Below are 24182 nucleotides of genomic sequence, written 5' to 3'. Positions count from 1 at the left end.
AGAATGGGAAGAAGAAACTGAATGATGATAAACATGGTTTGGTTCTTGCAGCACCCTCTCTTCTTCTTCCTGAGACAGAAGAGGAGAAGAAAGATGAAACCCATCCCTAAACAAAGGCCATGCCTGAAACTCATCCATGAACAAAGGCCATGACTGAAACTCATCCCTGTGGTCTCAATCTCTTCCAGTTCTCTTGATCTCTTCCCGTTTTCCCGTTCTCGATCTCGATCTCACCTAGATCTGTTTATTTCTTCACACACATATGAAGTGTTTCAACCAAAACTCTACTACTCCAATCCTTCTCCTCTGATATGAAGTGTTTCTTTCACCGCATCCTTATCCTGAGGTGAAGAGAAAGAAGACGAAGATGAGGGGTTTCGTTTTGGAAGGGATGATGAAGAGATTTTCATGTTGTGGCACCAATTTCATTAAAGGGACATGACCCAAAGGAAGAAGAAGCTGTGGAACTGGATGTGTTCAAAGAAGAAGAAGATGAATCTGGATGTATTTTCTGATTTAGGGATTTAAGAATTTTGGGATTTGGGTTTTTTTTTTTAAATTTGGGGATGTATTCTTTATAGGCTTAATACATCAGAAGGCCCCTGTAATTGTAAAGGGAATCAAATCCAGGGCCTGAAAAAATTTCGCATCAAATTGAGTCCCTAAGAATTTTTTTTTAATTCAATTAAGGCCAAAGTGTGCCAGCCCTCAATTTTGTCCCAGTCATCAATACCACGTGGCTTTTATTATTATTTTTTAATTAAAAAAATTAAAAAAAATTATTTTTCATTCCAACTCAATAATTTAATCAGAAAAAAAATTTAAAAACTTAATAAAAAATCTTTATCATCATCATCCAATCTCTGATACATTTCCTCATCCTCTTTAATTAACCCTATTAACACTTTCAAAAAAAACCCTATTAACAGGGAAAAAAAACTCATCATCATCATCCAATTCCCCACCACAACCCTGCATCCTTACCCTGCATCCTCACCCGCAACCCAACCTCAACCTCAACCCCACCCCACCTGCAACCTCACCTCACCTCCCCACCCGCAACCTCAACCCGACCCCTAACCCCAACCTCAACCTCAACCCCACCGCCACCATACCCACCCAAATCCTTTTCTGATTTTCGTTTCACAGATTTGGGGTTTTTGAGGGTGAGGTTGCAGGCTAACTTCACCGAAAACGAAGAATCTGAGAAGAAAGAAGGAGGAGTAGAAGCTTCATGCTATCGGTTTCTCCTCGTGGGTTCCTGAGAGAGAGAAGCACAGGGATGCGGAGAAGGAGCTTCACATTTAGCCAGATCAGAACCAACAACACGTTCTTGGAAGTGGGTCCTCAGATTTGGTTGCAGATGGGGGTGGGGGTGGGGTTGGGGTTCACTGATCTGGTTGCAGGTGGGGGTGGGGCTCACAGATCTTGTTGCAGGTGGAGGAGGGTTTGGGTGAGGAGGTTTGGTGTGAGGTCGTGAGGGTGATGCCGTGGAGTTGGATGGAGGATTCCATGGCGTCGAAGGGGTTGTGGTGTTGGAGGAGGATCTTCGAGACCAACTCGGCGTCGGTTTCGTCAGTGGAGGTGAAATGGCGGAGAGCGAGGAACGTGGTGGAGGGATTATGTGTTTCTGGGTTTTTGTTGCTGGGAAGTGGGTACTCAGATCTGGAAACGTGGTGAAATGGTGGTGAGCGAGGCACAAAATTTGCAGAGATTATTGGTTAAAGATCCAAGAATTGAGGTTCTCTTTCTCTACTCAACTCAGATCTTTAACGTGGTGGAGGGATTATTCTGATCTGGGTTTATGATATCTAGTGTTGCTGGGTTTCTTCAAGTTGGTGCTGGAAATTGATTATGTGTTTCTGAGTTTTTATATTATTAGATTAGTTTATTTAGATTATTAGATTGTTTAGTTAAGGGATTATTAGATTAGGTTTTTATTAAGTTTTTTTTTTCTGATTATTTTGTTGACTTGTAATTAAAAATTATTTTTTTATCATTTTTTCATTAAAAAAAAATTTATAAAAGCCAGGTGTAATTGATGACTAGGACAAAATTGAGATTTGGCCTTAATTGAATTAAAAAAAATTTCTTAGGGACCCAATTTGATGCGAAAATTTTACAGGCCCTGGAACTGATTCCCTTTACAATTTCAGGGGCATTCTTATGTATTAAGCCTTCTTTATATGATTATGTACTGATTTTTTAAGAAAACCCTGATTTTTTTTATGGAACACTGATTTTTTTTCTAAACAAGAAGAAGATGCTGATTTTTTACGGAAACGCTGACTTTTTTTTCTTTTTAATTATTATTATAATACATGTGGCAATTAGGAGAATAAAAAAAATCCACGTCAGCCCCTCTGTTAGTTTTCTAACGTCAAACTGACGGAATGGTACTCGTTACACTTTTTAGAACTATCGAGGGTACAAACATTGACAAAAATAGATGAGGGGTGTCTTTTGCACAAACATGAAACATCAGGGGCAACAAATGCTTTTAAGCCTATATCTTATATAGTATATACATACAAAATATTTTTGAGGCCTTATATATTCTAGGGGGCCTTAGGCAATTGCCTACTTTTCCTAGCCCCCTACACGGCGGCCCTGTGTATGTTCATATTGGATTTGTCGTTGATCTCTCCAACATGCTCAGCCTAGACTCGTTATCGTTTTGGTCGAACTTGCAGAGGTTGAACCTATCGTGACAGAGAGTTCAATGGAGGCGTGAATGTTGGTGCGTGGGAGAAAGGAGACGACGTGCTCAAGATGAGGACGAAGTTGTGATTGTGAATTCCGTTGCGTATATTAAGACCCTTGATTTTGAATATCATGTGTCATATGGATAATTAAATATCATTATGCCCTAATAAATTTTATTTAGTAAATTAATCAATAATTGGTGCAAATATGCGTGAGTATTAGTTATTATATATGCACATTCATATTTATTTTGGTTATTACATACCTAAGTGTTGAGTTAATTATTTTTTTAAAGGGTTGAGTTAATTAATTAGTGTGAATTATTTTACACAACCATCCAATTAAAATTAATCAATTTGTCATAATCAGATTTGAACTGGTTAATGATTAAATTAGTCTCTAATTTTGTAAGCGAGCTTGATTTTAGTCACTCCGCATAAAAATAACGTTTTAAATCTGTAACTTTAATTTGTCAAATAACTTTGCTAATGTGCTATGTGTGGAAGGATGACTTGAGATTAATGACCTTACAACTCATTTCGACTTAACCTATTTAAGTCACTTTAAAATTGTTGCACCAACACCATTAGGACTCACTAATGCCTGATTGAAGCTGATGCACCAACGTAAACCCATGTTCAACCAATTCTTCAAGTGAGTTTCATCCATTGAACCAGTCTTGGAAATCATTAGTCCCACGTGGACCAATGTTGTAACGGAACACACGCGAAAACCGAACAAAATGGTGTTGGTTGACTAGTGTTTCTTTTTAGAAAAAAAAAAACTGTGCTAACACAAGCTTGACCGAAACGCCCCTTTTTTCTCTTGCTCCTCATTCTGGTCACCTAAAACCTCTTCAAGTTTTGTTGTTTGTGTTGAAATTGAAAGAATTCCGAACAATCAATTGATTAAAAGATAAAATACTTATTCAAATTTATAGTAATAACTAGACTCATGATAATTTCTTATTAGATAACAAAACTAAACAATACCCTTAAGATATGAGACATGTGGATTGGGTGAGAGAGGTCTAGTGGGTACATCGGAAAGATAAATTACACTCGTGCAGGAATCGATCCCTGGATCCCAACTCATATGTCCCCCTAGCTCCTACCACTTGAGCTATCATACGAGGGCCAAAAAATATAACCGATAATTTAAATAGCCTTAATTATTCTAATATAAGACTAATTTATTACTATAAATATTAAACATTGGAAAATTGATATGGTTTTATAAGATTTCATTTTCATAAAGAAAAAAAAGAAAAAGGAAAAAAGCTTCATTGTCTCAAGCTCAAGCACTAGCTCCCTAGCTTTGTTTCAGCGTAAGCAGCTTCACAGTTCACACCGCCGGTACCCTCGCCCCTCCGCCGCAACCACCGCCACCCGCCGTCACACAGGTGCGTTTCTCTTCCGTTTTTCGCCTGTGCCGTCACAACGCACCGTTCTCTACCTAATTTTTCTATTGTTCGGAATCATTAATACAAAACACCATGCGTCTTCTTCCTCCTCCGCAGTTACCTGTCTGCGACGGAAGAGAAGGCGAAAATCAAACTAAGTAGTCAGAGTAGCATCGCTTCTGATCGTTGCGGATAGCAGTTAATCGTGCGTGCTTCGTGTAACGAACAAAATGGGTGCACCAAAGAAAAGCTCCGCTAGGGTTTCAGAGGACCCTGACGATTTGGTTAGGGTTCCATGGCAGGCCATTCTCTTGGCTGATAGCTTCACCACCAAGTTCAGACCTATCACGCTTGAACGCCCCAAGGTACTTTTTCTCCCTCTCCCTCTTTGGATTCAATGCATTTGCTGTTGAATCACGCAATGTAACGCAGTTTTGTTTTTCCTGCTATTGTAGGTGTTATTGCCACTCGTGAATGTTCCGATGATCAATTACACCTTGACCTGGCTCGAATCCGCTGGTGTTGAAGAGGTTTTCGTTTTCTGCTGTGCTCATGCCAAGCAAGTGATTCAATATTTGGACAAATCCGAGTGGTTATCGCAACCGAATTTCACCGTGACCACTATCGAGTCACAGAATTCTGTGAGCGCTGGAGACGCGCTCCGCGTGATCTATGAGCGCAATGTGGTTTGTCTTCTAACATGGCTCTATCTATGATGACAAGTTCTGCATGCTCTGTTTTTATAGCTTCTTTTTAGGAATTGCCACTGCCACTGCCAGTCCATTGTAATTGTGTTTTGTGATTTGATACCGAGATTGCCGGCAATGCACTCTTTTGAACATGTCTCTATGATTTGTCTATTTTTTTGTAATGTTACACAATTTGTCTGGTAAACTGATAACTTATAAAGAAACATGTTGACTTTGTAAAAAATGAGCCAATCGTAGTGAATGTGTTGAAGAGTGTGTTCAAAATATGTTGGTAGCATTTCTCTGTAGTGGATTATTAAAAAATGTGTAGTACTTCACACATCACACATGATGATCTTGTTATTACTGTCTGAGTGGTGATTTTGTTAACATAGTCTTCTTTCACACTTTGAGTAATTTATTGGGACCAGGTTTTGTATGTGTAGTAGTAACACTTTATGATAATGTTGTTTTCAAGATACATGGAGACTTTGTCCTGATCAGTGGAGATACTGTAAGCAACATGTCACTTACTCAGGCACTTCTAGAACATAAAGAAAGGAAGAAGAAAGATAGTAACGCTGTAATGACCATGGTCATCAAACGGTCAAAACCTAATCAAGCTATCCATCAGTCTCGACTTGGTACTGATGAAATTTTTATGGCCATTGATCCTGATACCAAGCAGCTTTTGTATTATGAGGATAAGGCAGACTATTCAAAAAGCACTTTACATCTTGATAAGTCATTGCTTGTTGATAATCCTTCCCTCTCTCTGCACCATGACAAGCAGGTAGAATCTTTAACTTAATATATTTCCTAGTCAGTGATGCTTACCTCATGATTGGTCTGTGTGCCAAGAGACGCTCAATCAATGATGTGTTACCAATCTAATTTTATCATTAGTTGTTTTGTGAACTATTTACTGTTCTTATTGTTTCTTTGTTATTCATTACTACTTTGTTAGGTCATATCCTTGTGGCCTATGCAACCTTATTATACTTTCGGAGTTCATTAGGTCGATAATTTCCTTTCTGCAGGATTGTTACATTGACATATGCTCGCCGGAAGTCCTTAGCCTATTTACGGACAATTTTGACTACCAACATCTACGGCGTCATTTTGTCAAGGGATTGCTTGTTGATGATGTAATTTCTCTTCCACATGCTAAATTGACATACATTGTTGTTTCAGTACTCTAGTGTATGCTATTCTTTTGGGAATTATTCCTCAAGTTTGTAACGGAAGGAAATAGCTCATCCTCATGAATTGTTCCTTTACTGCAACAAAAGAGCTAACTTTAATCTCATACAGACCTTCAACATTCCTTCAGTAGTGCCTTATTTGAGGAACACGTTACACATATAACCATAGGTGCTATTTTGTATTGATCACATCACATGTTTGCATGTGTTGAAACTATAATAGTAAACTACTTCAGTATTGGGTCACTTTTCCAAAAGTTTCTTGTCATGATGCATTGGAACTATGAGAAAGTATTGTGCATTTCTTGCACAAGCCTTCAAGTTATTTTAGGATACTACCTCACCATTTAGGTTGCTAATAGATTCTTCTATGGGTATTTCAAAAAAAAAAGATTCTTCTATGGGTCAGATTCTCTTGATTTTAGCATTCTGTATACACCTCTTTAACATTACCATATATTTCTTTCAGATAATGGGGTACAAAATCTTTGTTCATGAAATCCACTCAGACTATGCTGCAAGGATTGATAATTTCCGAAGTTACGACACTGTCAGCAAGGATATAATTCATAGATGGACATATCCATTTGTACCAGATGTTATGAATTTTGGCAAGACAGCTACTAAACTTGAACGACAAGGAATGTATCGTGCTTCAGGTATGGATGTAAAGTTTAGTGTTGAATGGTGTGCTGGTGAAGAGTTTTAAACCTTGGATGATAATATGGTGTACTCAATACTCATATATTGGTTTAGTTTCAAGCAATGACTATGTTTGTTTCTTCGTGTAATGTACTTGGTTATTCATCTCCTATGAGATTAAACTTTCTGAATAAGTAATTATCCTATTATGACCCTTGCTTTTAGATTCTCGAGTCCAAAGTCCAAACTATTTTTTACTGATTTTCTTAATTTTCATTTATTAATATATTCTGTTTTAATAAATTCTTTTGTTCTTTCAGAAATATCTCAGTCACAATCTGCTGTTATTGGCCCGTCCACAGCTATAGGATCTGGCACCAAAATTGGGTATAACACTAAAATTTCAAATTCTATTATTGGAGAAGGATGTAAAATTGGGTCAGATGTACTCATAGAGGGATGCTATATATGGGATAACGTCACCATAGAAGATGGCTGCAAACTTTGGCATGCAATTGTATGTGATGGAGCGACTATGAAGTCGGGAGCTGTTCTGGAACCTGGTGTTGTTTTGTCTTTCAAGGTTCGTGTCCTTATACCATTCCATTTCAGGAGCCATACTTTCATTCTTATGGTTTCTCATATGTTTGGACTTCTTTAAGTATTAAGATCTTTTAAACTAAAGGCTTTAGTTGATACTCAAGAATAATTGAAGCAGTTTTTTTTTTTATTCTCTATTATAGTATTATAACATTAACTATTATTTTCTATAATGTTTTTTCTTATGCTGTTTCTTTATTTACACTTTTTATGACCATGCATGAATCTAAGAAAAGAACTGGGTTAAGTTCAGTTGACTTCCTGTTTATTTCAGTTACTCTTTCCATTGCAAAGATTGGAATACAGAGACTTTTTTAGTTATTCATTGCTAGATGGAATTTGCCCATTATTCATGATGTATACAGCTTTTGATGCAATCATAATTTTTTTGCTTCTAGGTTGTAGTTGGGCAGGGGTTTGTTGTTCCTCCTTATTCAAAAGTATCTCTATTACAGCAGCCAATTGAGGAAGATAGTGATGAGGAGCTCGAATATGCTGATAGTGCTAGTGGTATTGCTGAATTTTCATTTAACTTTCAACTGTGCCCTGGAGATACATACCCTCATCTTTTATTCTCCTATTATTTAATTTACTAATGCTAGAGTATAAAATATTTCTCATAACTAACAAAACCAGTGAGACAGTTGTTTCGACCCAAAAGCAACACTGACGCCACTGATAATTTATTTCCATAGAATTCAATTTTCTTGAGTGAGTGTGTCTAATTCTTAAAATGAGTATTTTGAGCTCGATTAGCTGTTTTAGTTAGGAGTGGCTTGATTTATGTAATTCCAGTAATCTTGTATATAAATTACTTTTTGTGTGCCAGCTACATGGATCAATCAATGTTATTATACTTTATCAAAATCTTATTCTTTGGAGGGATTGTAAAGATTTAAATCCTTTTGAGTGGTTTAATTAAGTTTTTCTTAGTCTTCTTTGCTGTAGAAGAACTAAACTTTTTGAAAAGTATTTATTTATAAATAATTAGTGAAAGGCTCAAATGCCTATGCCGTGTATTCTGTCTATATTATAAGTTATTTTTGTTTGTCATGTGGGATATTTTTGTCTTCCATTTTTCAATAAAATATGTTTTAGTAATCTTGAAGCCATTAGTTGGTAACAGTAAAAGTTTGATTCTGTAATTGATTTATAATACAAATTTTAGGTCCTTAAAGAATACTTCACTGAATTATTGGGTTATTCTCCATTTGGTCAATTATTCTTACTGGAGCTTCTATATTAAGTTATAAGCAAATTCCTTTTTCTTTATGCTATGTATTGATAGGTCAAATGCATATATTATACCTTCCAATTACCATTTTAATGTTTGCAGCTATCACCAGTACAGTGGATAAGTCAGATGTAGAAATTGCTTACCAGGAATTGGATACACATTTTAGCCCTCCTTCAGAGGTTTGTTTTGCAGAACTTTTCACTTTATAATTTTCACCATTGTGTTGAGTATGTCTCAACTTATTTGTAGGCAGATCATGAAGATTAAGTTTAGATGCAAGTGATTTTTAATGAAATTGTGTTAGGAACCCGGAAAAGAAAGGTCAGTTAGGTCTGTTACTGCAGAATGGTTGGGCATTGGAGATACAAGGTGTGAGAAAGTTAATAGGAGAATCTCTGAGAATAGCTATACTGTTCATTCTTAACTCTGATAGAAAAGTTACAATGATTACATGTGTGGTAGAGTATATATATTGCAAGTTATTGATTAGTTAGATTTAGCTGCTTTGTCGTTGGGTGTTCGGTAAGCCCGATGGGCTCATTTTTGTTATTGGGCTAGTTTATGCAAGTTGAGGGAGTTCTAGGGATTGTTTGTAATTAGTTGATTGGTTGTTGTTCAGATATTAGGGGGAAAATGAAAGAAAAGATAGAATTTGGTTGATGAAACCTTCCCTAGCCCTTGAACATTAGAAAGGATGAATACAAGCTATCCGAATTTGGTTATGGTTTATCTCAGGATTTCTAAAGCGTGAGATCTCCCACGCAGACAAATCTCCAACTATCCAGAATGATGCCTTATCTTCTTTCTTTTCTATTTCCTATCCTCCCATTTTGTTAGAGATTTAATTACTGACAATCCCTTGAACTCCCTCAACTAACAGAAACCAGCCCAATAACATAAATTGTCTAATCTAACAATGAGTTGTCCATTTATTTTACAACAGAATTGGTCACAGGCTTACAGCTAGAATAGAATGGATACATATGCCAGTTTTAACACATGTCTGAACTCCATACACTACAAACTTCTATAAGCTTGTACATCCTAATCGTCTAGTACAGAACACTAACACTAATCTAGCTTTCTTTTTTGGCTCCAGTCTCATCTTGTACCAAAATAATTATAGACATTTAACCTAATTAGGAATTTGAGATTCTTAATCTGTGAAGCTAAGATTTGGTTGATAAAAATTTCATTCTATAATGAATTTAATGTTTCTCATTTCAATTTGTTTCATTGATCAGCTAGGTATGGGTGGGGCTGGTTATGTTTGGCCAAAATGTGAAGGAGGCCATGAAGAAGAGTGGAGGCATTCAGTAGCGCCTATTACTGCAGATAAAATTTTGGAAGCACTGAAAGCTATTGAAGATGATTTGGAGTTAACACATGATGACACCATTCTCCCACCTTCTGGGGAGCTGAAACCTGATTCTAGTGATTCAGATGATGATGATAATGACGATTCTAGAGATGATTTTGATAAAGAGGTGTGAATTTTAACCTGTAAAACTTATGTCACTTACACTTTGTGGATATCAGATTTTTAAATATCCTATCATTTGCAGGTTGAAGCAACTTTTCTCAGGGGTGTGGATGAAAACATACAAGATAACCATTTGATCTTAGAAGTCAACTCCTTGAAGTATGTAATTTATTTATGTGGATTGTTTGAAGTTGTATGTAGACTGTAGGAGGCCTATTCCGTTTCTTGCGATTTTCAAGCATCAAATTACAACCGCGCACACACAGAGAGAGAGAGAGAGGGAGAGAGAGTTCTGGTGTCGGTCTGTATATTGGATCTCAGATCTACTTTTGGATGTGGTGAACGTGTGCATAGATGTTGTTTCACATTTCTAATGGTGGCATCTCATACTAATTATAGAGCAGAGCATTTGAGTTACCTTCAGTTTTCATGTTCAACTTCCTTTTTTACCTTTTTCGTCTGTTCTCTTACATCTACCTATATTGTGTTCCATTAGTAAATCCACTCTATAAGCCGTTAATTTGACATGCCCTCCCATATTCAAGCATGCATTCAGTTGTTTTGATGCTGATGTTTATTAACAAATTGGAAATGAAGGAGGCAGACAATTATTGGTGTAACAGAGTTTCTTGAGTTGTCTAAAAAGCTGAGGATAGCAATCAAATTATAGGATATCCTTGAAATGAGATCGGGAATTCTGCTTTTTCTAGATCATCCAAACTTACAACTGCTCTTAATAAAAAATGTAAAGAATCTGCATTCCATTATGTCTAGAAGCTATGGTATCTTCATAGGATGTGTTTAGAAGTATTCTTACTGCAATTTATCGACATTGGTGTTCTCAACATATGTTTTTATTATTTTTATATGATCACACTTTTTAATGTGTTTACTGGGCTGTATTAATAGAAACATGGCCTTTATTTATGTGTTAGGTTGTCATACAATAAGGTAACTGCTGATTGCGCTGGAGCTGTATTTTATGCAATGATGAAACATGCTATAGACATGCCCCATAGTTCAGCTGGTAAGCTTATTCCTTCTCTCTATGGCTACCTGATCTTATTATTATTTTCCATGCCTTTTTTATTAGCCATTCCTTTCTTATTATTTGATAAAAGATTCTTCCATAACTTAGTTTAGAACTAGAAACCTATTTGGAAAACTTGGTGTCCCGAAAAACTTGTCAGAGATACCAAACAATTAAATATGCAGAATGAGATAAATGAGTCAGTTGGAGGCTCTAGTGAGAAAAGTGACAAGTCAAGTGGAAGGCAGTGCAATTAAAAGGGGTAGAGGAAGACTTAATAAAACATTAGAATAATTGAAAAGAATTTGCTCTAGATGGTTTTACTGAAAATTTGGTTTTTGATTGATTCTAATGGTGTTGGTTGATCCACGTGTCTGACTCCTTCTACTGGGGTAATGTTAGGTAGTTCTGATTCATCTGATTTTATTTTTTATCAGTTTGTAGATATGTTATTCTTTTTCTTTTTTGGTATTTCTTATGCTTGCTTAATGCTTTTTATGATGTCTGGGATGATTTTTCAGATAGCTTGATGAAGAATGTTCAGGATGTACTTAAACAATGGAAAAATGTTCTTGCACCCTATCTGAGTGATATGGATGAGCAGGTGCGGCTGTCAATTCTTTCTTACGTGTTGAAATTATTCACGTTCATTCCTGTAGTTTTTTGGAGAATCTATCCTACATTTTTTTTTCAATGGTTTAATTATCATCTGATGTCCATTTTTAAGGCTTAATGAAAAGACAATTTCACAAAATTAAATGCGCAGTGCTGTGTTTTTGCTGCATACATATGCAGTGCTGTGTTTTGCTGTATACATATGCAGTGCCGAGCATTCTTTTAGCTTGGTCAATGTTTGATCTGATTGTGACATTGCGGTGGTTTCACGCATCTGAGAAAGAAAAGCAAAAGATCTTTGATTGTGTGAAACATGAAGGCAATTTTTTTCATTTAATGAACTCTCGAGTTGTTACATAACATTGGCATGGTATTTTTTAATTGAAATGTTGTCAGTAATATTAATGTTTCGAATATAGTAACCATTTACTTGATGCCCCTATTTGATTCCTATTACTTAATCATCTGCCCTCTCTCCGTGGTTTCAATTTTTTCACTCCAGATTGAAGTAATACTAAAACTTGAAGAAATGTGTCTGGAATCTGCGAAGGAGTATGCTCCATTGTTCACAAAGGTATGCTTATTTTTAACAAGTTAGAGTTGTTGATTTGTCTTCGTTCTGTAAGGATGTATGTCAGAAAGATGCATTGAGCTATAAACTTAGCTGTCTATATCTTCCATTATTTATTGAAGATATTTTTATGTCTAAAGCTGGTGCGTTTTCAAGTTATGAAATGGACTTTCACACAATAAAACTTCCCTTCTGTTCTCGTGCTTTCATTCTTCTTTATCTAACTTTGTCGGCAGCGACCACTTCTTTAGTGATATTGAGATTGGACAATTTTTAACCGTCACCTTTTCCTGCTGCTATACCTACCTATACTACTTCATTCCTTGTAACATAATTGGAGTGAATAGTTTCACATTCTAACACTAAATTTGATTTTCTTTTCCCCCTCCTAACTTCTTAATTGCTTTCAGATATTGCACTTCATGTATGAAGAAGATATTGTAGACGAAGATGCTATTTTGAGTTGGGAAGATGAGAAGAAAGACGCAGATGAATATGATAAAGTTTTTGTTAAGCAGGCCCAAAAATTAATTCAAGTGAGTATTCTTATCTATTTTTACACACTTGTAAAATTAGGTTATACTTGCATTTTTTTCCAACTATCCTATGAGATGTATTACTTTCTTATATAAGCCATTTATTGATTCTTGTTTGTAGTGGCTAAAAGAGGCGCCTGAAGAAGACGACGATGACGAGTAGGAAGGATTTTGTGAGGCTATAACATTATCTTTTGCCAGGTGCTGTCATTTCATGAAACAAAAGGGATTTTTGTTGACTCTCCTCCCTGAAATTCAAGTGTGCAGTTATTTTGACATGGTTCCGTGTGATGCTCTGAAAAAATATAATCTAATGAAAATTGGAAGGTTTCGTAGGAATGTGCCCTCAAGTTTGTTTCGTTGTGTGATCACTTACCTGTAAATTGTATCCACCCAGCAGGTGAAGTAGTTATATATTGTTAGGGTTAAATGTAGAGGAACTCCTCTAATTTTGGGTCATGTATGAATTTAATAATGCGTATACTGCCGTAAAGAAAAGTAAAGCTCATACAACTAAAAATAAAAGTTGAGATATTATTACAAGTCCTACTTGTAGCATGATTTGATGTTCGTTTAATTGATATTTATAGCATGTTTTTCACTGCGGGAATGTGATTGATTAGATGAAGTGCCGACTTTCGAAATGTTGATACAAGTAAATACCCATATTAAGATGTAATAACGAGACTTATTAACCTATAATTTGCATGAGACAATTTTTTTATTTTCATTTATGGTTTTAAGTTCATGATGCAGGATAAAACAATGTGAATCAATCTCAATATTAAATTTTATACAAACCTGTATGAATTTAGTTATGACCTTAACTTATCAGCTAATAATCACACTTTGGGTCTCTGTATTTTTAATAACTTCAATTAAGTTCTTCTACTTTTAAAATTGAACGAATTTGGTCTTGATCTTAACTTGTCATCTAATAATTAATAAGAAAAGTCGACGTAGGTCATATTCTTTTACATAATGGCATTGTTAAAACGATTTCAGTTTACACAAAAAATTATGATATATGCCAATTCTTTTGGTAGTTGTGAAATGACAAATTAACATTTTAATCAAATTGTTCAATTTTGAAAGTATTGAGACTTTGTTGCGAGCAATTAAAACAATAGAAAATAAAATTACATATTCTTAAATTATAGGGACCAAAATGTAATTGAACTTATTTATTATTTATTAGAGGTGCCCACTAGGGTGGGCAAGTTATAAACTGGTCCACCGGTGGACCATCCCTAAACACCATTGGATTAGAGAATCTTGGAATATTCTTTAGATCAATGGTTAGGATTTACTGAGACCTAAAAGGGTAAAAATGTAAAGTGACAAACCCTTCTCTCCCTCCCACTTCCTTACCTGCGAAACCTCATTCAAGATTCAACCATCGATCTCCATAAACTGATTCCAGAAAACTCAAAATAAATTCTTTTTTTTTAGGTAAGCAAAAGAATGAAGGAGAAGTACTTTAACCATTTACAAGTGTGAGAAATATTAACAAGAAATGGTGAAAAGAGAACCATAACAGAACAGGCAAAAGAGCAAACTAAACTGCTACAGAATGCAGCCTGATACAAAATTCTTGTCCATCCCTCCACCCCTTCCAACAAAAACGCTAAGGTTGTGTTTGGATGGGGGATTGTAGAAATTCAAGGGATTTTAAATGCTATGGAATTCAAATGATTCAATTGAATTCCCTTGAATTTCAAATTTTATTGTTTGGATAAAATGTTGAAATTCGCTCAATTGTAAAATTCTTCGTTTGGGTAATATAAATGAATTTCCTTCATTTAATTGTTTTTATCTTAATATAATCGGCCGAAAACCCTAAAAATTAGCCCGACTCTCAAAAATAGACCGAAACCTTAAAAGTCGACATAAAAGCCTAAAAAGTGGCTGAAAAACCGAAAGTCGGCCGAAAACCTAAAAATCAGTCGAAAACCCTAAAAATCGGCCCGACTCTTAATAATCAGCCGAAAACTCAAAAGTCGACACAAAACCCTAAAAAGCGGCCCAAAACCATAAAACGACAAGAAATCCCTAAAAATAGGGCGAAAACGTGAAAGTCGACTCGAAACTCAAAAATCGGCCCATAACCCTAAAAATCGACCTGACTCTCAAATATCGGCCGAAAACCCTAAAAATCGGCCCGACTCGAAAAAATCGGCCGAAAACTCAAAATTCGGCACAAAACCCTAAAAATCGCCCCGACCCTAAAAAATTGACCGAAAACCCAAAATCGGCCCATAATCCTAAAAATTGGCCGATAACCCTAAGAATCGGCCGAAAACGTGAAATTCGGCCCGAAACTCAAAAATCCCCAAAACCCAAAAATCGGCTGGAAACTCAAAAATCGGCCGAAAACCCTAAAAATTGCCCGACTCTAAAAACTCGTCTGAAAACTCAAAAGTCGCCACAAAACCCTAAAAATCAGCCCGACACTCAAAAATTGACCGAAATCGACTGATTTTTAGGGTTTTGTGCCGAATTTCGAGTTTTCAGCCGATTTTTGAGAATCGAGCCCATTTTTAGGGTTTTGGGCCAACTTTCAGGTTTTCAGCCGATATTTAGGGTTTTGTTTCGATTTTTGAGTTTTCGGCCGATTTTAGGGTTTTGGGTTAATTTTTGAGTTTCGGCCAAACTTTCACGTTTTCGGCCGATTCTTAGGGTTATCGGCCAATTTTTAGGGTTATGGGCCGATTTTGGGTTTTCGGTCAATTTTTGTGTGTCAGGCCGATTTTTAGGGTTTTGTGCTGATTTTTGAGTTTTTTGCTGATTTTTAGGGTTTTGGGCCGATTTTAGAGTTTTCGGCCGAATTTTTAGTTTTCGGCCGATTTTTGAGTTTTTAGCCGAGTTTAGGGTTTTGGGTCGATTTTTGAGTTTCATGCCGACTCTCACGTTTTCGGCCGATTCTTAGGGTTTTGTGCTGACTTTCGAGTTTTCAGCCGATTTTTGAGAGTCGGATCGATTCTTAGGGTTTTGGACCATCTTTCTGTTTTCTGCCGATTTTTGAATGTCGGGCCAATTTTTAGGGTTTTGGGCCGATTTTGAGTTTTTGGTTGACTTTCGAGTTTATGGCCGATTTTATGGTTTTTAGCCGAGATTAATTTTTTTTACTGAATTTAGATAGGGTTACGGGAGAGATGAAGAATTTGAAATTCCTCCTATTTTGAGGTGATTTCAATTACCTTAAATCCTATTGAGTAAAATACCTCATTTAATTACTAGTAATTTGAGAATTCTTCACATTAGATATCCAAACAAGGTATTTTAATTGAAGGGATTTGAAATACCCTCTAAAATTACATTCCCCTCAAATATTCCCCCATCCAAACACAACCTAAGAGTATTACAATGAATATTAAATACTCACTAACCCACCTAATTCAGATCCACACAGTACACAAATCATGGTTCATCCAAGACCAATATTCACGAAACAACAAGAGCAATCCACTACCTTCAATTCCAGCAAAAATAAGGTCTCAAAATCTACCTACAGTACCAATGGTTTTAAAAATCTGTTGAAAAGCAAGTGACACAGCGAGGTGGTCTTATAACAGCATGCACAAGGGTCTCCCGCCCTCAAAATAAATCCATACATGGCTCAATCTGGTGGCAGCCGCGCTACGCAATCAACCCAAAAACTAATTCCAGAAATCAATTCTAGAAACAACAGAAAACACAAAATAAATTCCATAAAACTTAAAATAACTAGATCTAAAGGGGATGGAAAGGAGATGAACAACTAAAAAGCTATGAACTTGAAGCATCTATGAACAACCAGATCTGCCTCGCTCTCTCATGGATCCTCACTCACCTCCCTTCCGCTCTCCGATTCTCCGTCGGCTGCCTCTAGAGCCCTCTCTTCGTCTTCGCCCTCTCCAACGCCATCATCGTCGCCTTGATCGCCCAGTCCGGCCGCGGCGCCACGCAATCATCCGATTCCGATTCTGCTTCTCCACTGGGTCTGGGTTGGAGCTTTTCGATTGTGGCAAGATGAGCTCGAGTCTGCTTCTCTCGATGAAGACATGGTTGGAGTGTGGCAATTGACGATTTGTGCCCTGATTCTGCAACTGGTGTTTAGGGTTTCTGACAGCGCAACCTCTGCTGGAGTTTACTAAGAGAAATGTAAGGGAAGAGGAAAAGGGTAAAGGAAGGGGAAAAGACAAAGTTACCCTCTGGTCTATCGGTGGACCAGTTTATAACTTGCCCACCCTAGTGGGCACCTTTTAGTAGATGAGGTTTGGACTTTTTTTTTTTTCGAAAATGAAGGTTTCAACATTGAACATGATGAGTTTTTATTCATTTACATATGGAGCTTCGACCACGAATTGATTTCTATTCTAAGTTCCGTCTTTTTCATGATCAAAAGAAATCCCTTTTTATTTTTTTTAAAACGTATGATAGCTCAAGTGTTGAGAGCTTAGGGACATATGAGTTGGGTACGACGAGGTCCAGAGATCGATTATTGACGTGTGTAATTTATCTTTTCAATGTAAAATAAATAAATAAAACGTTTAAATTTTAATCTTGAGAAGTGGGAACCGTCCTCCAAAGAAAAAAAAAATATTTTATTCGGAAAACAACAAAATTGTACAATACAAATGCCTCAAAAGTCAAATCTCTAGTCAAAGATGAGTTTGTATTTAGTTAATTAATTAGTTAATGTGGTGTGGTGTCTCCTGCTTACTCTTACAAGCGTTGGAAAATGGGCATGGTGGAATTGTGTTCTAACTTCTAAGTTCTAACATTACCACGTATAACAAAGTTGGTAATTGGAAGAATATTGTAACTGGGTCAGAGCTCATCCTATGAAATGGACATCCAATGATCACGTAATGTATAGAACATTAGAACCAAAACAAATCAGATTCACCTCTAGAATAAAAAAAGTGGACATGGTTTATTCTGCTACCAGCCTACCATACAATTAATACATCTGTCCCCAAAGGTTAACCAAATGGTAAGAGCTATGAAATATAAATATTGAGTGAGATGAAAGGTAAAAGACTAAAAGGTATAGCGTCCTGGATTCGAACCATAAGAAAAGACTAATTTACTTATTAAAAAAATCATACAATAGCATTAAGCTTTAATTTCATAAAAAAGTATCAAATCATTCCCGTTTTGCTGTCCTCAATTACTTCCTAAAGTCATGTCTCATTCCTATTGTGGAGTGATCAATCAATATTATTGGACCATGACGAAATTCCTGAAATCTCTACAAGACACATGTCACGATCGTATATCAATGACAATATGTGTATATCAAATCATTTTATTTAATATAGGAACTCATGACACATGCCATTAGACGAATAAAATACATGATTTTCTTATAAAAACTATGATATGACCTTATATAAAAAATTAGTGACTACATAAAATTGAAGAATAAAAATCCAAACAATCCAAATATATACCCGAAAAAAGGAAGAAAAAAAACCTAGACTAGGAGACAACAAAATGGTCGTTAGTAGAAAATGGAAGTTAGAACCGCATCTGACCATAGAAAAAAGGCAATTTGTGAAAATTATCCAAACAAAGCAGGGGTATGATGGGTAATTCAGTTTCCATCGCACAGGTTTTATATGTAACCCTCTCTCTACACAGTACAATCTTGAGCATCTTCTTCCACTACTGCAAAACCATATTTCGTTCCTTTCATCTTCGCTTTCTATTTCAACGATCCACGAAAAATGCTGGCGGTTTTCGACAAATCGGTGGCAAAGGGTCCTGAGGCACTGCAAAGCCCTCAGTCAAACTCCGTGTCAGCGCTGAAAGATGGGTTTTTGGCGCAGCACTTCTCCTCTGTTTACCCTGGTTCCGTCATCGTCAACCTTGGCACTTCTGGTACCTTGGCCTATTCTCTTCACAAACAGAACCCTCTCCTTCCAAGGTGCACTACCCCGTTTTATTTTTCTTGAATATTTTGAGTCATTTTGGATTAGATGAAAAAGAAAATGATAATCCATGATTCTATTCTATGTGTCTTATGTTTAACTCTATGTTGATGTCTTGATCTAGGTTACTTTGTTTTTTTTCCCTCAGGGATGATCTTCTTAGACATTTTGAGTAGGAGAGAGATTAGATTGAAAAGGATGAAACTTGTTTGATAAAACCCCTTTGATTTTCTTGAGGGTTTCTTGATTATTACATTACTATACTGATAAATTTAACCTGTTCATATAAGTTTGTGTTATCAATTTAAACCCCATACTTGTAATGGAAGATCTTATGGCTTATAGTGATTTTTAAGCTATACTTGTTTTTCATGAACATATGATCTTCACTTCAAAGTCATTCTTAATCTTATTAGAGCTTAATTTGGGCAAATTTAGGAATGGTCTAATGTTATGATGAGAGTGGATTTTATCTTTTCTTACTTTATTAGCATTCATGTGATTCCTTATATGAATTTTCCCCTCGTTCTTACCTTTGTAGGCTGTTTGCGGTTGTGGATGACATCTTCTGCTTGTTTCAAGGCCACATTCAGAATGTTGCTCATCTTAAGCAACAGTATGGATTGAATAAAACAGCAAATGAAGTGATCATTGTCATAGAGGCATACAGGACTCTAAGAGATCGCGGTCCCTATCCTGCTGCTCAGGTTGTGAGAGATTTCCAAGGCAAATTTACATTTGTTCTGTTTGACAGTGGTTCTAAAACCGCATTCATTTCTTCGGTGAGTTATCCTTGCTCAGTCTTTTCTGCTGACATTTGCCACTCGTTTGCTTCTCTAACCTGCTATGCATATTGTGGTCCTTTATAGGATGCTGATGGGAGTGTTCCCTTCTTCTGGGGAACTGATGCGGATGGAAACCTTGTTCTTTCAGATGAGACTGAGATTGTAGCTAAAAGCTGTGGGAAATCCTCTGCACCGTTTCCTAAAGGTAATAATACTATGATTTGCTGTTAAAAGGTAGTTTGACAATATAAATCCCCAGTGTACCTCACTTTTAAAAATATATGAAGAGTGAATCGAGAGAAAGAAAGGAATAAGGAGTTCAATGAATGGCTTGGAAATGGGAAATGTAGACATTGACATTGTTTGGCTTATTATTGTTTACGTAGCAATTCATCGATTTCGTTTCAAGTTCCTCTTCTCCTGTAATTGACTGTAGATTGTCTAGCTTTTATATATTTGGTACATACAATGGTTTCATGCGAGAGGTAACATATGTATCTTATCACATTTCAGGATGTTTCTTTTCAACATCTGGAGGTTTGAGCAGTTTTGAGCATCCACTAAATGAGATGAAGGCTGTACCTAGGGTTGACAGTTCCGGAGAGATGTGTGGTGCCACTTTCAAGGTGGATGCTGATGCTAAGAAGGAAACAACTGGCATGCCAAGGGTTGGGAGTGCTGCTAACTGGTCTAATAATATCTAATTGCAACTCCTCTATTTGAAGTACGGGTTTTATTATGTATTTTCAAATTCAAGTCATCTATTCCCATCATATGATTAATGTTGAGAGGCTCTAGCAAGGGATAGCTTATCATATTAGTTTACTTGCTGAACCGTGATATGATTTCATTAAGCTAGACAAAGTTGTTTGCAAGCAAATAGTGAGGCTCATACTCTATTGGCACCTATCATGTAATAATATTGACTTGCGTTCTGATTCATCCTAAATAAAGACTATTTGCTGCTTTAGTTTGATCTTATTTATTTAGGTTTATTATGTGCCCTACTTTAACTGTTATTCAAAGTGGGATCACCCCAGAAAATCAGTGACATCAAAGATTTTGAAATGCTTAGCTACGTTGTATTTGCAAAATACGAACTACTAAAAACGAAGGAAATGTATATAATAAGATATGAGATATTCACGTAATATCTCTGGAATGTAGTAACACCTTCAAGCAACAGTACTCTTAAGTCTTAATACAAATATAAGCAAATATAAGGAAGATTAAAGTTACTATGAATATTAGTCGCCATCGTGGAATGACCTCAGAAGTTGGAGGTAACGACCTTTCAGTCCTTCGCATCTGCAATGCCTCCTGCTGTTATCTGGAACACGTAGCTATTGTCAAGGAAAAAAAACATGCAGATAATACAGATAATGGTTTCCTCATTCTCAAAGACAGTGTAATTGGTTTCAATGGCCTTCATGGTAATTTAGCCATAAAAAATCACTTGTGGCTGGTTATTTAGTGTTAAGTAAAAGTTTTTGTTGTTGTTACAGTGTTAAGTAAAAGTTAATTTCAAGTTGTTTTAACAGCCATAATTTCATAACTACTGATCTGAGGCAGATTATAAACCACAAACTTTCAGTGAACTAAAGTCTTTTTGATCAACTAGCAGATTATTTTAAAGGGGCAAAGTCTGATAAAGGATATTGCTTCAGCCTCTGGCAGATTTGGGGCATCAAACACTTTGCAAATGCGCTGCTCCCCTTTCCCTTTCCTAAACATCAGCCTTATTGTGGCCGCATGGGCTAGCACATGCCCTCCTGCTGGTTTCTTTGGATCAGTCACAAATACTCCACCTCCTGGATCAGAGATGACTGCAACCAAAACAACAACAAAAATTTGTAGATAAGCATTAGTCTTATAAAAGCCATAACTAAAAATCAAATACCTCTGCTTATTGTTCTAAACAAAACCATTTAGAAAATCAACTAGGACTTGAGAGGGAAGAGTTCACAGGGGAAGTTTCATACACAAGTGCAGAATTTATACCTTGATTTGTCATGTAAACTGCAACATTGAATTCCTCAGCTATCTTTATCAATCGAGAAAGCATTTGTGCCAGTTTTTGCTGCAATGGTTATTGTTCATATCAGCAAAAATTGATATAGAAAAGGAAAAAAGCTGTTGTAAAGTGCATTTAAATGACAGATTCATATACCTGGCGCTCAGCGAGCTCTCCTCTTCCTGAGAAGTCCACCCTAAACAAAGCAATCACTGAATCTACAATCTGCCATATATCAATTCTGTTAACTCTCCATATCTCATAGTATTGCAATGGAAGATAACTCTGTTCTCTTTTAGTAACATCTCACCAGAAGTCTGAATGGTTCTTCAGACATTTTAGCAGCCAAACCAAGGAGGAGGTTGTACTGATGCTCATAAGTGTAAGCACGAGCATAGATAATCTTGCAGTCACAAATAGACAATGGTAAGAAGTCAGCAACTCAGCACAAAGTTATTTCCCTTCAGTACCCAACTGAATGATCCAGGAAATACTTACATTATCCAGAACAGCCCCAGGATCCATGCCGAATCTCTCAGCTATGGGGACAATACGGTCAGGTCGGCTACAGGTATTTGAGAATGAAGACAAAACACTAGTAAGTAAAAGCACAATCACAACCAAAAGTTCTTAGAAGTTACATAATGCTAAGGGAAAAAGGCATACAAAGTTCCTTCTGTGTCAATGTATGCAACTTTTCCATGGCCTCCCCGCATATTAATTGGCAGCTGCAGGGGTCATCAGAGGTTAGTAGTATGCACCAAATATATCAATGGGCGAGAAAATGCGGCCAGGACAAACGCATAAACAAAATTCAGTGCCTGAGAAGCTATGAATGCATACAATGATACAATACAAGAGATACAAGGCGCTTCAGAAAAACACTAGCATTTCATCTAAGTTCAACATTCTGTTCACCCACTCTAATACAGTAGATAGCTTGAGAGAACAGGTTCAATGACAATTAACAAATACTAATTAACAACACCTAATAGAAGTAAACCTGAGTGGAAACACAGAGAGTGTGAGCAAGCTGTGTTTTCCCAGATCTGCAACAAAAAAATCATATCATTAGGATGAACTTTTTCAGAAACTGAGTATGAATTGAATTTATCTGAATTCTGAAACCAGATATGTGCTATGTTCTCACCGGAATTCTCCAAACGCTTCAGTAATCGAAGTTGTCTCGATCCCACCTATTTCAAATATCAGAAAGAGCAATTCAAAGAGGAGCATAACACAGTCAAAATGAACGAGTCATACGATCAGTAAAACACAAGTCTACATAAGAAAAGAAAAATCTCAGCGTAAATCAACCTCCAAGCAATTCATCAAGAGCTTGGCTTCCAGTGGTAATTCGGATCACAGATTTTCTCTGCATTAACAGATTACAATTAATTCGGATCACAAATGCTCTTACGCTTAACAAAACCACCAAAATGTTAGAGATATGCAGATCTAGTCCATATTTCAAAATTTCCAAGCAAAATAAACGACATACTTTCAGCAATGCATCACTTCCGGTCATATAACCAAAACTCTGCATCGCAAAAGGAGAAAATAGAAACGAAGATCGAATTATAAACAAGGAACTGAAACAGTATTCTGAAGCAACTTAGAAACCAGATATTACGATCACTAACCACAATCTTCTCAGCAGCTTCACAGATCTTATCAACCTTGGCCTCAGATAGACCTTTGATTCCAGTCAAGTTCTACGAACATGCAGCAAAATTAAGTTAGATAGTCATAGAACTGCAGAGAAATTCTAAGTCAAGCAGATCTGTGTTTAAAACTAAACCTTCTTTGTGTGCATCATCAAGCCATTGCAGGTGTATATTCCTGCGTCCTGAAGCTTCTTCACATCTCCGGCATTAATGCCTTGAGAAATCACTGTGAAGAAGCAAATTCTCGTGAATCAATCAATGACAATACAATTTCCGTTTTCAAATAATCAAACGATGACATAATTGTGCTTTGCAAACTAACTCGGTATTCGATGAAACAGAGTGTATAGTCAAAATTTCAACAAAAACCAGAGAGAATGTAAACAAGTACAGGTGAGGATGAAGATTTCGTAATTGCAAGTGATTTTCTCAGTGAAATAGTGCATCTGACGAAATCTCTTAGCGCATAGCAGGGAAATTGAAAATGAAGACAAAAACAGTTCAGAACGAAGAATTTACGATCGAATTACAGAGATCGGTTTCTGGTAAATAGATCTAGAAAAGCAACGGAAGAAAACGAAGCTGAGAGAAGAAGTTACGTTTGTCGATGGCTTCGAAGAGGTCATCTTCATCGTCGATGTCTTCACGTTCAACGAGCTGCAACTGGCCGCTGGAGTCTTCAGATCTGAAAAAGAGAGCAAGGTTACACAAAAGTCATTCATCGCCGATCAGAAACTGAGGTAGAATTGAAACTGCGAGACGGAGAAGAGAGTGGATGAAGAAGCTGTGGCTTACTTCAGCGTCGCAAGCATGGTGGCGATGGAGAGAAAATTTGAATTCGACTGAAGAAAGAGATGAGAGAAAGAGAGGGAAATTTGAATTGTGAATGAGTGTTGAAGAAGCGAAGGAGGGAATTTATATAGGGCGGGAAATGCGTGGGAGAAGAGTTCGTTATAGCTGTGAGTACTCCCCTATGGCAAACGTTGCGTGTTCCCTCGTTTTTCACTCTCTTCAACAGTTCAACCATTATGGCGTGAACATGAGTTATTCAAATTTTCATAATTCAGAGCAAAAAAAGAAAA

At 36.6% G+C, this 24182-nt stretch overlaps 3 protein-coding genes across 3 annotated transcripts; 2 read left to right on the top strand and 1 right to left on the bottom strand.

Annotated features, from left to right (window-relative positions):
- The first annotated feature begins 3952 nt into the window (after positions 1-3952).
- Positions 3953-13259, top strand: LOC130717780 (uncharacterized). Its single transcript, XM_057568143.1, has 16 exons — positions 3953-4108; positions 4226-4473; positions 4564-4794; positions 5276-5590; positions 5838-5945; positions 6472-6661; positions 6965-7227; positions 7643-7754; positions 8581-8660; positions 9726-9968; positions 10047-10123; positions 10900-10991; positions 11516-11598; positions 12112-12183; positions 12591-12716; positions 12838-13259. The coding sequence occupies exons 2-16, from the start codon at positions 4339-4341 to the stop codon at positions 12877-12879; spliced, it is 2169 nt and encodes a 722-aa protein (XP_057424126.1). The 5' UTR covers positions 3953-4108; positions 4226-4338; the 3' UTR covers positions 12880-13259.
- Positions 13260-18337: 5078 nt separating this feature from the next.
- On the top strand, positions 18338-20389 carry LOC130718306 (stem-specific protein TSJT1-like). The gene is made up of 4 exons (XM_057568862.1): positions 18338-18630; positions 19176-19416; positions 19504-19624; positions 19933-20389. Exons 1-4 carry the CDS (start codon positions 18431-18433, stop codon positions 20121-20123), a joined length of 753 nt encoding a protein of 250 aa, XP_057424845.1. The 5' UTR covers positions 18338-18430; the 3' UTR covers positions 20124-20389.
- A 131-nt stretch (positions 20390-20520) lies between these two features.
- LOC130718304 (meiotic recombination protein DMC1 homolog) lies at positions 20521-24180 on the bottom strand. Its single transcript, XM_057568861.1, has 15 exons — positions 23896-24180; positions 23700-23785; positions 23235-23326; positions 23077-23148; positions 22935-22973; positions 22751-22808; positions 22584-22629; positions 22437-22482; positions 22100-22161; positions 21932-21998; positions 21744-21836; positions 21590-21658; positions 21421-21499; positions 21079-21245; positions 20521-20758 (listed from the first exon to the last, which is right to left on the bottom strand). The coding sequence occupies exons 1-15, from the start codon at positions 23910-23912 to the stop codon at positions 20714-20716; spliced, it is 1038 nt and encodes a 345-aa protein (XP_057424844.1). The 5' UTR covers positions 23913-24180; the 3' UTR covers positions 20521-20713.
- Between the last annotated feature and the right edge of the window lie 2 nt (positions 24181-24182).

The sequence above is a fragment of the Lotus japonicus genome, chromosome 5 (assembly GCF_012489685.1).
Source record: "Lotus japonicus ecotype B-129 chromosome 5, LjGifu_v1.2".
Classification (NCBI taxonomy): Eukaryota; Viridiplantae; Streptophyta; class Magnoliopsida; order Fabales; family Fabaceae; genus Lotus; species Lotus japonicus.
This window is presented reverse-complemented; position numbering and strand designations above follow the sequence as displayed.

Coding starts and splice junctions, on each gene's coding strand:
- LOC130717780 (XM_057568143.1), top strand. CDS start 4,339: ATGGGTGCACCAAAGAAAAGCTCCGCTAGGGTTTCAGAGGACCCTGAC. Junction 4,795..5,275: donor TGATCTATGAGCGCAATGTG/GTTTGTCTTCTA, acceptor GTTGTTTTCAAG/ATACATGGAGACTTTGTCCT. Junction 5,591..5,837: donor CTCTGCACCATGACAAGCAG/GTAGAATCTTTA, acceptor TCCTTTCTGCAG/GATTGTTACATTGACATATG.
- LOC130718306 (XM_057568862.1), top strand. CDS start 18,431: ATGCTGGCGGTTTTCGACAAATCGGTGGCAAAGGGTCCTGAGGCACTG. Junction 18,631..19,175: donor CAGAACCCTCTCCTTCCAAG/GTGCACTACCCC, acceptor TTACCTTTGTAG/GCTGTTTGCGGTTGTGGATG. Junction 19,625..19,932: donor CTCTGCACCGTTTCCTAAAG/GTAATAATACTA, acceptor ATCACATTTCAG/GATGTTTCTTTTCAACATCT.
- LOC130718304 (XM_057568861.1), bottom strand. Junction 21,837..21,931: donor CTGGGGCTGTTCTGGATAAT/GTAAGTATTTCC, acceptor TGTGACTGCAAG/ATTATCTATGCTCGTGCTTA. Junction 20,759..21,078: donor ATCTGCCAGAGGCTGAAGCA/ATATCCTTTATC, acceptor GACAATAGCTAC/GTGTTCCAGATAACAGCAGG.